The sequence below is a fragment of the Rhinolophus ferrumequinum genome, chromosome 22 (genome assembly GCF_004115265.2).
Source record: "Rhinolophus ferrumequinum isolate MPI-CBG mRhiFer1 chromosome 22, mRhiFer1_v1.p, whole genome shotgun sequence".
Taxonomy (NCBI): Eukaryota; Metazoa; Chordata; class Mammalia; order Chiroptera; family Rhinolophidae; genus Rhinolophus; species Rhinolophus ferrumequinum.
Genome location: NC_046305.1, coordinates 8355252 through 8371587, shown reverse-complemented (window position 1 = coordinate 8371587; position 16336 = coordinate 8355252). Strand labels below are relative to the sequence as shown.

The window sequence follows — 16336 nt, the reverse complement described above, 5'->3', positions numbered from 1 at the left end:
CACCCCCCAGCCTCACACATACACAAAGTATGATAGGGCTTTATTTGAGCTTTAGTTCTTCTTATAAAAAGTAATTTTCTTATCTGGAAATAATTTGTAATGCTGCACTTCCTCTAGCTTCGGAAAAGATTTTTTTTCCTTCCGACCTTCCCTTGTGTTTTTTTTTTTTTTAATCCTCTGTGTTTGTGTTGGCTCTTAGCCTTTGGCCTGGTATCAAATGAGACTCAGCACTTATCCTAGAAGTATCGTTATCCAACACAGAATCAGAAGGAAAACCCCGCCTCTTACACCCACTACTGATTACCATACTACAAAACCGACTTGTTGCATCACTTGGCCATCATTTGTGAATTTCTGTTCTCCACAGCTCTCCTCCCTGCAGAGAATGAGTTTGAGACACATGGAGAATATGGCTTTACACCATTCAAGTCCTCCAGGAGCACAGAGAACATCCTGGAAGCCATGGATCCTCTACTCCACAATCATTTTTTTCCTATTGCTTTGCTCCTTCAGCACACTGGTCTTTACTCTTCTCCCATTCAAGGTAAGAGCCAATAGCACCTAAGCTTGCTACTTATTATAATCCTGTTTGTAAGTCTAGTTATTGACATTGTCAGAGCTGGTTGGAGGAGACATGTGAGTACAAAAAACGTCAATATAATTTCAATGTCGTCGTGGCATATGGCTTTTGGGGGCTTATCTAAGTGCTTTGAAATGAGAGAGATTAGAAAATGCTGAATGTCAGTGGCAGAACTGAATCACTTAATTAAAGCAGCTGCTTGACAGATGTGTATGGAGTATTTTTGTCCTTTCTGGAACTTTGCTAAATAAACCCTCTTGGTGGAATAAAGAGGTGTAAAACATGATGGTTGCTCTCAAGGAATGAGATGCAAGCTATAGTCTTATTGAGAAAAAAGACATAAGGAGATACCAGAAGACAGAATAAGATGAGCGGCAGGTGGTTAGTGTATCTTTGAGGAGCGAAATAGCACCGAATTAGGAGTAAGATCTGATCTGGACTCTGGTTCTAGGTATCCCAATTACTGGCTGCATAAATTTGAGAACGATATTTCATCTTCCTGGCTCTGTTTCTTCGTCTGAAAAAATGGTGGTAGGAGAATGAATTTATTCATGATAATGTCCCTTCTAGCTTCAACAGTGGTTAATTATTCATCTAAGAACCTGAATGCTTTAGAAGTTCAAAGAGGGGGCAATGACTTTGGGCCTAGGTGATCAGGGAGGGCTTCATGGAGGAAGGGTGAAGCACACTCCTACTCGGGAAGCCCCTGAAGCTTATCAGGAATTTCCCATTGAGTTCCAGTCCAAGTTGTGGGTCTAGCAAAGAAAATGGAGATATTTGGAAATACATAAAAACTTCTTATTAGTTTTTCTGACTGTTGACTGCATAGCACTGACCAAAAAGAAAATAAGAAATGTTTGATGTAATTTAGGATTTGGCTCATCACTGGGCATGTTTGAAGATTCTGAGCCTTTGAGGAGAATAGGGCAGTACACGCCCATCAAAGAAAGGGCTATGGAATGAACTCAGGGACTGCGAAAACACTTTCTAAGGGGATTAGCCAGCAAAGATTTCACAGATACAGTCCTACTACTTGAGGTATTCGAAGCAACTGAAGAAAAAATGCGGAGCAGGCAGTACACTGTAGTTGCTGGTGTTGAGCTGAGGCAAGGGTAGCTTTCGCCAAAGTTTTACATGGTAGCCCATTAATTTGTATTCAATAAGCATATACAAGGAGATATATTATATATACATTTTATGTAATATAATGCATATATAATATATAACAAATATAATATATACTGTAATATATATATTATATATACATATATGTGTATACATATATGTACATATATATGCATATATATATTATATATATTATGGTACACACACACATACACACACACACACACACACACACACACACAAAGAAATATTTCTAACCATGTCTCCACTCTCTCAAAGAATGCATCAAGCAGAAGTCTGAGCTTTCTGGAGCAGTGAAACTGAGCAGAAAGAAAAGAATTGTCAGGAGTTCCAAGTGTTTAGATTTCTGAAGAAGGAGAAGGGTGAGGATAGCAACAGCTTAAAATCGGAAGTGCTTTTTCCTTCTAAAAACCACCTCAAGTCTCATTAGCCAGATGACCCCAAGAACATAGGATGTATTACAGCTATCACCCATTCCTGTACATGAATGGGGAACCGATGCCCACAAGAGGAGGGAAATGCCTTTCTCAAAGGCACACAGTGGCTCTTCAAAGGGAAAGAGGAGGTCTAGTAATTAGAGGCATCGAGGACACCTGTTGGCAGAATTGGACTTGATCAGCCCCCGGTGTGTGAGCTCTGATTCCGGATTCTCTCTCCCAGACAACATGCAGCTTCTCAATGAAAGGTTCTGCCTTGAAAGCAATAGCCCTGAGCTTGTTCCAAATTTGTGCATGCTTGAAAGGTTTTCAGGATATTATTCTGACAGGACACCAGGGAGGTACATTTCCTATGCAAAAAGCCAGTGGCCTGGCTGACAACACAAGGACACTTTCCACTTGCCTGCACTTCCCTTTTTCCTACTGACCACAAATAAGTGTCTTTGGAAAAGACGGCTGAGTGGCTAGTGGATGGTGAGTCATTCGGAGGCTGCTTCCACGTTCTCATGAACCTTGGAGTTTACGTTCTTTTCATCTTCACTCTAATTTTATACACAGAGTCCCATGTCGCAGCTTCTCTAGGCACTAACTCACAAGCTTTAGACAGGAAGACTGGCTCCTTCTAGACCAACAGAATTTTCCTTGGGAGAAAATTTTTTTCTTTTCCCCTCCCGCTTCTTTCAGAAGACATTCAACCAAAAGGATCGACTCTGAGGTCTACTGCTCAGTGAAAATAATCTCATAGAAGCTGTCCCTAAAGTTCAGGAGAGTCCCCTACTTCAATGAAATGAAGGATACTTCCAAAAGGGGAAGCTGTGCCTGTACTTTAAACCAGAGTAGATTCTGATCTAACTAGCGTTGGTTTGGAGAAAGCATTAGGTAGTAATTTTTGGCCATTTGAAGCCAACTATATAAATCTTGGCTTAAACCAAATGGGGTTACAAGATCAACTGATCCTTCTAAGCAAAAATGAACCAAACTAAATCAAACCGAAAGTCCCATAGGCTTCTTCATAAGTGGTATTTACTCCTTCCAAACATCACCAGAACTATAAATAGAAATTGTCCCAGAGAGTGGTGTAGGGGTGAGACTGGTGAGTCAGATGGGCTCCCTTTGGATTTCAGCCTGCCTCGTATCAGCTGCATGACCTTGGGCTATTTACTTACTTCCTCCCGTGTCACTGGCTCATCGCCAGGGAACACGCTCATTCTTATTGCATAGACTTTCAGTAAGGATGCATGAGCTAGTACAGAGCCTGAGCCGGCCTAAGCTCTCCGTAGAGGGCAGTGATTAACATTGGCACCAGTTATTACCGTGAAGATAAATTAGAAAAGCTTTAATGTGGGCATTCCTTGCTTATCGTGTTCGTCTCCTCAACCAAAGACTATCCCTCAGGGCCAAATATGATTTTTGTGATGACAAGAGATTTTTCGTTTGTGGCAGTCATGAGAGACTATCACAATGGTGGGTTCCGTAGCTGGAAGTAGACATTCCAGCTGCCCACAGTACCCGATCCAGGATTTCTGTCTCTGGCAATTCGTCTATGGTCCTAGGTCTCGCCACACGCTGTGCGTGAGAGCAGACAGCACAGATATTATCTGTGGCTCGTAGTTTGGTACTCATTTATATTTAGATAGTTACTCAGTTGCTTTCTGTGTGCAATCATGTCTTTCTAGAAAGACTATAACCTTCTTCAGAGGCAAAGACCATAAATTGCATTTGTTTCTCTTGGTTACAACGCTAGTATAATGTTGAGAATGTTGGTGCTTCCAGTTTTATTCAGTTCTTCATTACAATCAGCATCATTACCACGACAGCTCATAGCTCATGAGCAGGACCTGACGGAACACCTGGCCGAAGCCTTTCATAAGAATTAGCTAATTTAAACCATAGCCAATTTCAATGAGCTTAGGTGCTATTATTTCCCTCATTTGATAAATGAGGAAATTGAAGTTAAGGGACTCCCTGTCACATGCCTACCATGGGCAAAACCAAATGGAATTTCAACATCTAAGAAACCCCCAAATGAGGATGAAATAAATCGCAAGAACAAAACAATGACAGGAATCCAGCGATTTATCCTAAGCATAGTGGCTTCCAAACTTTTTGATTGCACCCCCTTATTGAAATCAAAATGTTTTTAATTCCAATCCCAATCCATACACTATTATAAATTATATCCAAGGCCTAATATTATGCATATTTAAAAGATACACAGTTTACAAGGGTGAATCAAATAATATGCTTAATGTAGCTTATTCACAGTGCAAATCCATTTTGCTTTTTACCAAAATATTACATTTTATAGAATATATTAGTATATAACCCACATTTCGAAAATAATTGAAATAATATTGTAGTAGAGTAATTTAGTAGAGAAACATAAATATATTGCTTGTATTTTTTTATCTTAGTTTAACAATTTGTGATACCCTAATTTGAAGGCTATATTCTGAGTTAATTTACCTGGATTCATAGTTTTGACAGCCATAACTGAAAAATTACCTCACAAGGAAATGTAGATCAAAATGGAAGAATGCACCTTTGAGTGCGCTGACCAGGTTATGACACTGAATTTTTAATCCCTCATTCAATGGTGAAAAGTTTTTATTTTGTTTACATTAAAATGATATTGTCCCTCACTCAATTCATACCTTTCCTTCTTTCCTTACACACTTTAAATTCCATGGTTTATGAACCCACTCACTCGTTTCTCTCTTTCTTTATTATAGTCTAATAGCAAAAACTTAATCCTGGAAAATTTTCAACACTGACTAAATCCAATCGCTCTGTGTCTTTCACAGTTGAATGTGGCGGAGGAAAACAACTTTGTTGAAAGGTCTCACTTTAAATTTATGACCACTAATTTCAACAGGGACTTCAACATAGCTCTGTGGACAACTTATAATTTTTCCATTCTATTATTTCTCCATTAGACTATTTCATTCCTTTGACTTCGCTTTAAACATCTAACGCCTCTTTCCCATTCCCTCACCTGATACCTTGCCTCCCGGTTCTGTGACAAACAGCAGCAGGCAGGGAAGAAGTTTCCAAGCTCCCCACCATATCTACCACTCACCTGCCCACATATATTGTGTTTTCCTCTTGTCACTATGTATGAATTGTTCCTGCACCTATCTAAGGCCACCACCCATGAATGACATTCTGTCCCCTCTTACGTTCTCAGGGACATTACCCCAACCAAGATCTCCTACTTCTCACATGTTACTCCTCTCCACTTGACTGAAGCATCTCCATCAAACAGCAACAGATAACCATGTTGTCATTTCTCTCACATTAAAACAAACAAACAAATCTCTTGGACCTCTTCTCCCCATCCAGGATCCACTCAAGTTTTCTGTTCTCCCTTACGGCAACACGCCTCCAATTTCCCTTTTCTCCTATACTCTTAAATCCATTCCTATAAAGCTTCTGTCCCCATCACATCACAGAAAGTACTTTTGTCAAGAACCCCAATGACCACCATCGGTCAATTCTCTGTCTTCTCTGACCCATCAACAGCATTTGACATAGCTCATCACTCCTCTTCCCTAAAATCCTTTCTTCTCTTGGTTTCCAAATATCACACTCTCTTTGTTTCCTTTCTGACTCACTGGACTTCCCTTCTTATTCTCCTTCGCTGGTTTTATCCTCATTCCCTGACCTCTGAACACTGGGAAGTACTCCTTACATACATACCTGGCTTAATGATCTCACGCCTTACAGCATCACACAGAAGCTGAAGACTCCAAATTTGTGTCATCAGGACTCCTTAACTTCCATCCTCGTAGATCCAATGGCTACTTGACTCTCCTATCCGGATATCTAACAAGCTTCACACACTTGACATGTCCCGGAATGAACGCATGATTCCTTCTTCCCTTCCACTTTACTCCTCTTGGGTCTTGTTCATTTCAAAGTTGTTAATTTCAGTGATTAACAACTTTGCCTTTCCAATTACTCATGCCCCCAAATCTTGGAGTCATCTTTGTTTCTTCTCATGTGCTCATCCATATCCATGTCAGGACTCCTGTTGGTGCCATTTCCAATCGCTTAGCACCATTGCCAATCACTTAGCACCATTTCCACCTCTAGGACCTTGGTCAGAGACACCACGCTTTCCTGCCTAGAGGATTACAATGATCTCTTAGCTGGTGTCACTGATTTTGCCTCTGTATCCTTTTAATTTATTCCTGGCATAGCAGACAGAGAAATCCTATAAGAGAAAAATGCGCAATGTCTTCAAATTCAAGAAGTCTCTTAAGCACTTTCCTGCAAGTAAACTTTACGCAGTACAAAATGTTTTTGCGGTTATACCTTATCTTACTACAAGTATTTAAAACCCTTTGCATTTAAATACTTGTATTTATAAAATTAACTACATTGATGGCTCCTTGTAGCATGTAAACTGTGGTATGTTGCAATAGTTTGAAATTGAACTCTCCTCAGGGTATCTGAGTTATTGTATATGACACGTGATTGTTTGAAATAAGGTGGCTTTATCAACCTGAGTTGTAAATATTTCTATAGCTTAATTGCTTATTACTTAGAATAAAAATAAACATAAATAGAAATTGTATTATATTCTTCTCACATGCCAACGGATCACCTTGTGCAGTCACTGCGGTGTGGAGAGCACTGTTTATAGAAAATTTCTATAGCCCTGGCAGAGGAGAGTCCAAGATCAAACAGCTATCCTATGAGTGGAGGTTACATGGATGGAATGAGACCTTAACTTTTACCGAGAAGGCTCAAAATGGTAGCCGGTAATGAAACATAGAGGACAGAGCCAGCTACCTAGAAAGGGAATTGGAGAGAGACCAGACAAGGTGGGGGGAGGAATTCTTTTTTTATGACTAAGAAAAGAAGTTTGCTTCAGGAATCTGAATCTCTAAACAAAACCAGTGAAGAAAGTTGTGACACTGTCATCATCCTGACCATTTTTTTCTTTTTTTCTTTCCCTACAGACTGTCAATGAACACTGTGCAGCTAAATTTGGTGAGTAACCTGTCTTGCATGCCTCCTTTTGACTTTTCTCAGTATTTGATGCAAGAAGGTAAGTTCCAGTGCTGTTAAGGAAGCCTTTATTTTATTACTTCTTCAGCTACTATTTCTAACTGCTTATCATGGGTCAAGAACTGGCCTAGGAGCTGAGGCTTCAGAGGTCAACCAGACAGACCAGCCCACCCCCTGATGATGCTTACGTTCAAGGTTACACCACTACTACCAGTGTCTAGTCGAGTATGGGCGGTGGGGGCTGCCATATTTGTTTCTAAATGTACAGAAGAGGAATGAGAGTTGACAGGATGGCTACTTCCTCTCTCCTCTCTTCTTAGCTTCTTAGTTACTTTCCCCTATAGTGCCCTGGTATTTGCTTATAAAACACACTCAAGTTTACAATTAAACTGAGTCTTAGGGTGTTTCTTAGCATGCCTACACAATTGGAAATAAATACATTTTGGGTTGTTTACAGATCTCAGGGCAAACCCATTTTCAGCTGAGAGCAGAATATTTCTAGAGTTAACGGCAACCCCTGTTTTCCTTTATACCTCAAATCGCCTGGCTTTCCATGCTTGTGGGGGATTAGGGAATCTCTTTTTACTTGTCTTTGCCTCTGTGATATGTTTTTGCTTTTCTATTGAATGGAGCAGAATTCATGATATGTTTGAAATTCCCTCCTGATGTGGTAAAAGTTGAGTCATGCTAAGGTGGTCTTTGAGTGGCCCTTATTACAGAATTAAATAAGAGAACCAGTGGCCCGTCTTCCTGGTGACTTGCCTACTCACTATTATGTGTCAAGCAAGAAGAAATTTACTGGGCCCTGGGATCACCAGAGGTAGAGGAAGACTTCATTTCTTCCTTTAGTGATCGCTCCTTTATTCTCCTTCAGAATCTATGCTCATAGCCTTATAGCAGCCATTTATAGATAAATAAGAAGTCAATGTGTTCCCTTCTCCAGGTTATTCTCTTATCAAGGGTTCCTTCTAATTATGGGATAAAGACTTTGCCCCCATAACAAAAATTATGGAGAATTAGAGAACAGGCCAGATAACTTTTTGGGATGGTAAAAACACTTCCTGGGGCTCTGAAATCACACAACTGTGTACAAACAATTAACATTAGGAAAATATGTTAATTCTATATATATCTATGAAAATAAGTGACTAAGTCTTGACCTTTTCCCCAACCCCTATGACAGCAGTAAGCTAGGGATACTTATATTTAAACAGTGAAATAATTTCCATTTATAAACTCATGAATTTACCAGTTACTATTTTGAGAGGGTTTGGATAATCATCCCAAGTGGATCTTGAATGATACATACCCATAAACCAATGAGAAAAGCCACAATTTAGACACAATGGATCTAATTCAGGAACATGGACGTATCACTTAGTCAAGAAATATTTATTGAGCACCTACTAGGTACCAGGAACTCTTTTAGGTGCTGAACATATAGCAATGAACAAAATAGAGAAGTATTTGTCCTCGAAGATTTTATATTCAAGTTGGTAATAGATAGACAATAAGCAAATGAACAACTTCATTTATAAAATGCTAGGCTGGTGATACCATCTACAGAGAAAACTAAAGCAAGGTAAAGAGAGAGATTGAGGGGAGCACTATTTTATACAGATTAATGAGAAAGTCTCATTGATGAAGTGATACATAGTAAATAGCATTTACATAGAAAAGCATGAATACACATCCTGGACCACCAACCGTTACCACAATCCTGGTGTGTGATTCTCTCTCCCTCCCTCTCCCTCCCTCTCCTTTCCTCTCCTTTCCTCTCTTTTCTTCTCCTTTCCTCTTCTTTCCTTTCCTTTCGCAAATATTCATTGACAACAGATGTAGTGCCACCTAAAACTTGACCCATTTTTCTATTCTAAATCCATTTTCTTAGAGTTCTCCAAGCAAGCGATAACCCTTAGGATTTGCAATTTCTCTAAAACAAGGAATAGATAGATACTTAATATATTCAAATTGTGGTCGGCGAGAACTATTAATAGCACAGACCAGGTAAAGAAACAACTTGTAAGTGGGAAAGTACTACAGTCAAGAAGAGGACGACATAACTAACTAACTATGCTCTCCATGTTTTCCTCCCTTGTAAATTTCTTACAGGACCATTACCTTCAAAATGGCAAACGACATCTCATGAGCCTCCTTGCGTGGATGAGATAGCTGATTGGAAGCTGAAGATACGTCAGAGTGGCTTGTATTTAATTTATGTCCAGGTGGCGCCTAATACAACCTACAACGAACCAGCTCCCTTTGAGGTGCGGCTATATAAAAACGAAGGCATCATACAAACTCTAACAAACAACGCTGCCATCCAAAATGTAGGAGGGACTTATGAATTACATGCTGGAGATACAATAGACTTGATGTTCAACTCTGAACATCAGGTTCTAAAAAATAATACATACTGGGGGATCTTCCTGATAGCAAACCCTCAATTCATTTCCTAGAGTCTTGAATTGGTCTCCTCATCCTCTTCAGCCTATGCAGAGATGCTGAACTGGGGTTTGGAGGAGGCAGATTTTCAAGGCCTACAGTTTGTCTGGGTGCACAAATCAACACAACAAACAGAACTCTTCTGCATGTGAATTTTCCTCTCTCATTCTTGTTCGAAAGAGACTCGGAGGAAGGGCCAATGACATTTGGTTACCCCAGACACTGGGTTGACAAAGACACTACCAATCCATGATAAAATGAATATGGGTGGCTAGAGGACAGAGCTTCTCCAAGAGTCTTTGTCTAATCGTTGAATCCATGGGTAGGAAAATCAGGTCTTCTTCCCGTGAGAGTCTTACCTGTATGCAAAACAATCCTGGACCGTCATCCTGCCTTGCTCTCAAATTCTTGAGTTGTTTCCCTTTACTCTTCCCATACTCCCATCTTCTGAGACCCTCCTAATAAAAAGTAGTGAGACTGGTAGGATGCCCACAGATATGCGAACCACACTCCACTTCAGATGCGATGATATTAGAGGATGGAGAACACTCTCGGGAGCTATTGGGGCCCAGGCCCAGGTGGCATGGGATGGAATGCACTTTATTTGGGAATTTCCCTGGATTTCATCATACTCAGGATGCAGGGTGCTTTAGAAAGCCAGTAGGTCGAACGGGTCATTTTGAACCTTCACATAGGGCTTTACGACAACTCATTGTTTGTGGGTCTAAACACTATCAGTGGTAAAGACAGAGTAAGCATTAGGAATCACAAGATCTCACCCCAGAAATTGGTACTACCAGTGCTGTATAATGTCAATGGAAGGATTTCCTATTTGTAGCTAGCTCTCCAGAGTTTACAAAGTGTTTCCACATTATCACATGGCAACTCCGTAACGTTAATGGGGCAGGTACTTGGAGCACAATTTTAACAATGAGAATATGGAGGCAGATGGAGCATAGATAACCTGCCTCCACCCACAGAACTAGTGATTGATGGGGTCGATGGACTTCCCACTTTATATATTATACATCTAGAAAGTTCAGCAGGTTCAGTTTTCAGGAGGCGTACTCCCTTTCAGCCCAACGTGGGTGGAGAGAAACCACAACAGATCTCTCCTTTCTCAGCAAATTTCTTCTCTTTTCCCTGCCTGGAGCAGGGAGCACATGGGTGTTTCTCAGGACTTACTCCAACCAAATTCCTTCCTCACTTGGCAGAGGTCAAATGTGTTAACTTCTACAAATTCAATTCAATAACAGGCTACTAAGATTTGGACTCTGTTAAATTAATAAGCTGCTTGCGGGTTCTTGTTCTATCTAATATGATTACATGTTAACCCAATTTAAAATATTTATGGATATTTGTAAAAAGCTACATTATGTTAATTAATAGTATCACATATAACGCTAATTTAAAAATATATGTATTGTGTGCAACAAAAAATTGCTTGGGAGCAGGCTAAGCTTGAAACCAAGTTTCTTCCTTTTTTGTACTTTTTAAATGCAATTTATTGGTTACATTTTTCAATAAAATTATATAGATTTAAAGTATACACTTCTATAATATATCATCTCTATATTGCACTGTGTGTTCACTACCCAAAGTCAGATATCCTTTAGTCTCGTTTGCTCACTGCCTGTGTTGCGCTGGATGCGAGTCTCCATATATTTGATCCCATTTACCCTTTTTTACCTTCTCCATTCCCTTTCCCTCTGGTAACCATTATACTGTTGTCTCTGTCTGTGAGTTTTTGTTTGTTGGTCTTGCTCGTTTGTTGCTTTCAGTTTTATATCTCACATGAGTGAAATCATGTGGTTCTCGATGTTGTTGCAAATAGCAGTATGTCATCTTTTCTAATGGCTGAGTAATATTCCACTGTATGTAGGTATGTGTGTGTGTGTGTGTGTGTGTGTGTGTGTGTGTGTGTGTGTGTGTGTACTATATATCACATCTGCTTTATTCAATCATCTATTGAAGGAAACTTCGGTTGCTTCCATGTCTTGGTTACCATGAATAGTGAGGCCAAGTTTCTTAATGTTTTGAAACATCGGTAGAGCCGAAGACTTCAATCAATGCCTTGTTCCTCTTGCATATGTATATCTTCTCAGGAAATTAAAGTTATACCACATACATTTATGGAAACTTGGCGGGCTTGATCTTTGTTAAGTTATAAGCAGCCATGTGATGGAGTGGGCTGCACTGCCTCATGAGAGGAGCTGATGGCTAAGTTTTTGCAAGATTTTCAATCAGGTTTTTAAACACAGCCATCCTTGAAATTGACCATGGTGGGGCTTTTTACACCATGGGAATTGGCAAACACTACAAATCGGGGCCTTTCTGTTTTGGAGAGCCCACTCACCAGCACACCACTGTTTGTAAAACTTGCCTTCTTAATGACTCCTCTTTGTTCTTGCCTCATTCCCAGAACAATCAAGGCAGGCAAGGGAGAAAGTGAAATTGTCATATTTCCAGCAAAAGCCTCCTGTGGTAGTGATTTCTCAGGGCAAGTGGAGGTCTCCTCAGCTTTGGCCAGAGAGACGGCTACAACAGATGATCTTCGAACGTTCCTGGTGTTGTAATTTCAGTCTTTGTTTTCAGGGCATGCTCTGTTTCTTTAAATAGTTATTTATATTATAAGCCTGTAATGAAATGTATCCTAGTAAGTGGACTGTGGCTGACTTATCTGTGAGTATCAGCCTGGAGTTAGCGATCTATACTACCGAATTCCTGTGTATAGGAAACACTGTTTCCTCAGTGTTAGGCAAAAGTGACAGCTGGATGCAATTAGCTTTTGGTTTTAACCCAATTTCTGATGAGTAGGTCAGACAATTTATCATCTGACTTCCATGCATTCCTAAACTCCACTCCACCCACATTTATCATCAAGGTCATCACCAACCCTGCTCACACTATTGTGTTCCACCTTCCATTTGCCCCATCAAAGCTCACGTAGAGTGTTTCAGATCCTTGTGGGTTAAGTCTTTGCTTCTGAAGATAGCAGTTAATTGAAAAGCGATGCAGTCTTGTGCATTTGATGGAGACTACTTCCTTAGAGGATGTATATCTATCCATCTTGAAGATGAAATTCCTGTCTTTATGTATTCTATTCCAAAGAAGCAATTTCATGTGGGGTGGTGGTAGGACAGTTTTTACTAGAAGGAGAAGCAAAATCCCGATTGACTTATGGGGGAGGGAGCCTGAGGGCTGAGGGAGCCCTGGCAGGTATACTTTCCTTGACTTGAGAGGATGTGTTTCTATTTGGGGGTCACTTGTGAACCTGGCAGAGTCACTCCACTGGTCATGACTCTCCTGTGAGTCCCACATCTACCCACAGGAAACCTGTACACATGCCTTGGACCTACAAATTCAGAGAGTATGAGCTCACCTCAATGTAGCAAGATTCTCGTATCTCTACTGAAGAAGTTGGCTTCTGTCTTTCCGATAGATTTCCTGGATGTTGTCAGACTCTAGCCCACTGTCAGCTTTAGCTTTCTCAGGTGGCAGTCAGGTTACCAGTTCTCTGTCTCTCCCAAGTGCAAGAAAATACATTTCAAAGCTGTGTAGAGTCTCCCTTGAAGTTCTCCTACCAAGCTTAAAGTTAGAAAGTTTCATTGCTTCACGTCTCTCGTGCAAAAGGAGCGGGGAGGACTCACAGGATGGCCACAGCTCTTTAATAAAATGTTATCACAATCTCTCTTTCTCCCCTCTCTGGCCTCCTTTTAGGTTATTGATTCTGCTGAAGTATCAAAGGGCAGTGGGAAGGGAGGCTTATCTTCATTCCTTTAGTAAATTCTGCATATTGGTGGGGGCAATTGTCTTACTCTCACTTTGATATCCAGGTACCAATCATATTATGCCTGAGTTAAAATTGAGTCAGGAAGCGTCCCACTTTAACATCTAGTTATACTCTTCTGTGTCTAAAAGGGATCTGGGAGACCTCTAATAAAAGGCAGAACTAAAAAAAAGCCCCAAACCATCATCACAGGAGAAATAAAACAAGAGCTTAATACAACGGCAGAGGGAGAGGAAAATTATTGTTCAGAAAGGTGAGACTTAAGAACACATTTACCCAGGATGCTCTCAAGAAGAGATGATCCCTGAGCTTCACTGCAGTCTGTCGAATAAACATTTCTAGGAGCGAGGCCTCGGAGTCAAATTTTTAAATATTTCTGACCCATAGATTATTCTTAGGCACACTACAGTTTAAGAACCACTGCTTTATGGCATGCAGCTTGGAATCTCATCTGTGTATTTCTCCAAGTACTTAAAAAGAGTCAAAGCTTCCAGACAAAGAAATCTAAAAAAGTGAAACAAAATGGAAAACAGAGTTGGTGCTGCCAGTGAAGCTTACCAGAATGCATCTCTCACCACAAAAGCAAATGGTCTTCTATCCTCTCTGAGTCTGAAGAAAGGTCAGGCTCTTCACTTGCATAACCTAATGGCCACTTTGTCACTTGAACCTTGGCATATGAGCCTTGTCACAATCAATACTACATGGCTCTAATCCAAGTTGCTCTCCTTTACTTCAGACTTATAAATCCAACTGTCTACTTAACATTTTCACATTGCAGGTATAACGGACATCTCAAATTCAGCATATCCAAAATGAATCTCTTAATGTTTCCCCAAACCAGCTTTGCTTGAAGTACCCCTGTCCTTCCGCCCTCCCTCCCACCACATACACATTTAAATTGTACTGCGAGGAAGAAAAATGGCTCCTGTCTTACACCCATTTAATCTGTGAGGAAATCATATTGTCTTTACTTTCAGAGAGAATCTGACCACCTTTCTGCTGTGACTCTTGTCTGTGCCACCAAGGTAATTTCAATAACTTCACAACTGGTTACTCTGCTTCTACCTTTGTAGTCAGATAAACTTGTTTTCAAATTCCAATTTTGCCATTTACTACTTATTTGGATCTTGGACAAACTACTCGCCTTCTCTGAGAATCAATTTCTCGTTTGTTTTGTTCACTGTTATTTATTCAATGCTTGACACATAGCTGAATCAATCAATAAATTTTGAATTGGTTTAAAACACCAAATAATATATGTAAAGTTCCTGATAGGCGTAGACACTAAAATGGTGGCTCTTATTGATTTTATTTTTATTAAAGATTGGGATTTTTTCCTAAGTTTTGATTCTCACCTTGAGATGTTTATTTAACATCTCTCTTATTCTCTCTTCTCCCCAAGAAAAGGTAAGGCCCAAGAGAAAAGCCTTTTATTTATTCGGTGCAGTATCACCAGCACTTAAAGTTGTACTCAGATCATTGAAAGAACGCAACAAATACTGAAATGAGTGAACAAAAAAGATGGGACCTGTGATCACTTCTTTAGCACAGTTAATAAAATCAACACTGTGGTCATAACACTGTAGAGAGCTAGGTGTACATAACTATGATGTACACCTGAAACTGATATAATATTGTATGTTAGCTGTATTTTAATAAAAAATCTTTAAAGAAATAAAAAATAAATTAAAAAAAAAGAAAAAAAAAAAAGATGGGATCCTGGTTCTTGGTTAGAATGACCAGCAAGACACAAAATACATATGTTACAAACAACCTCTCAAACGGTGTGCTCACTTCCATTCCTGTAGGTTTTTAAAACTCTAAGTAATGCATGGGATATTAGAACTACACACGTAACAAGTGCTCAGTGAAAGCTGGCTGCTATCACTATAGTACCTGTACCACCCTCACCATCATGATACTCATCATTTCATTATCCTTGCTTCCCTAGAAAGTAGTGTCTTAGAACACATTCGCTTGCCTTACCGTAGTAATGCTTTCACCAAATTTTAAGTTAAGCTTGTGCCTTCGGCTCTTACTGAATATTTATAGTAGACACAGCCATGTGCATCTTCTTCTTTCATGGTTCTTAGAACAATGTTGATCACGTTACGTATCATCCTTTATGGCAAACACATCTCTCATGTGTTTGATCTCTCAAACCTTGAAACTGATCTCTCATGACCTTGAAGCCATGTCTCTATGGGAATTTTTTCCTCACGTGTGTTTCTATAGAGCAATAAAGAGTTCTGTAATATGTGCGATTTTTGGAGTGCACGCATCTTCCCTCTGCAAAGGCATTAGAACTGTCCAGAACTTTGAATTTGTTATTAATGACTTTAAGTGAATATTTTTGGAAATACGAACCATGGCTTCGAGCACAGACGTGGACAGACACTGCCTTAGGTATTGAGTTGCTTCTTTAACAAGGCTTTTCAGAGAGGTTAGGTCAGAATGGTGAAATTACCATGTCTGAAGTCCAGTCTTCAGGTTGGTAACTCTCTCAGGGACGGCATAACCAAACTCAGAAGACAGTGAGATATAAACTAAGGTGGCAGATTATTGGTCAGCACAGTCTGTCCCTGAAGGAGCATTGTTTGGAAATTTCAATTATAACCAGAAGGTTATCTTCAGTCCTGGAGTCCAAGCCAGAGTGGTCAGATAGAGGACCCCAATGAATAATGGCCAAGGTATCAAACACACTTTTTATTCATGATCAAATATTTCCTGGGGCCAATTATATCCCAGATAGTATGCTGGGTACTAGAGGGAATACAAAAATGAAGAGATAGAATGCCTGTCCTTCAGCAATTTAGAGTTTAACAGAGAAACAGGTATGTAAATAAATGATCAAAGGACTATGTATACCGGTGGTGCCAAGAAAATGTATACAAGGGGACACTTTAGTCAACGTTGCTCAAG

The 16336-nt window shown here is 39.9% G+C and overlaps 1 protein-coding gene across 1 annotated transcript; it reads left to right on the top strand.

Moving 5' to 3' along the window:
• The first annotated feature begins 351 nt into the window (after positions 1–351).
• Positions 352–11047, top strand: TNFSF18 (TNF superfamily member 18). The gene is made up of 3 exons (XM_033093146.1): positions 352–544; positions 7131–7161; positions 9292–11047. The coding sequence occupies exons 1-3, from the start codon at positions 386–388 to the stop codon at positions 9636–9638; spliced, it is 537 nt and encodes a 178-aa protein (XP_032949037.1). The 5' UTR covers positions 352–385; the 3' UTR covers positions 9639–11047.
• The last annotated feature ends 5289 nt before the right edge of the window (positions 11048–16336 follow it).

Excerpts from the sequence above, each read along its gene's own strand:
- TNFSF18 (XM_033093146.1), top strand. The coding sequence starts at position 386 with ATGAGTTTGAGACACATGGAGAATATGGCTTTACACCATTCAAGTCCT. Across the intron at positions 545-7,130 it reads TTACTCTTCTCCCATTCAAG|ACTGTCAATGAACACTGTGC; the intron begins GTAAGAGCCAAT and ends CTTTCCCTACAG. Across the intron at positions 7,162-9,291 it reads ACACTGTGCAGCTAAATTTG|GACCATTACCTTCAAAATGG; the intron begins GTGAGTAACCTG and ends AATTTCTTACAG.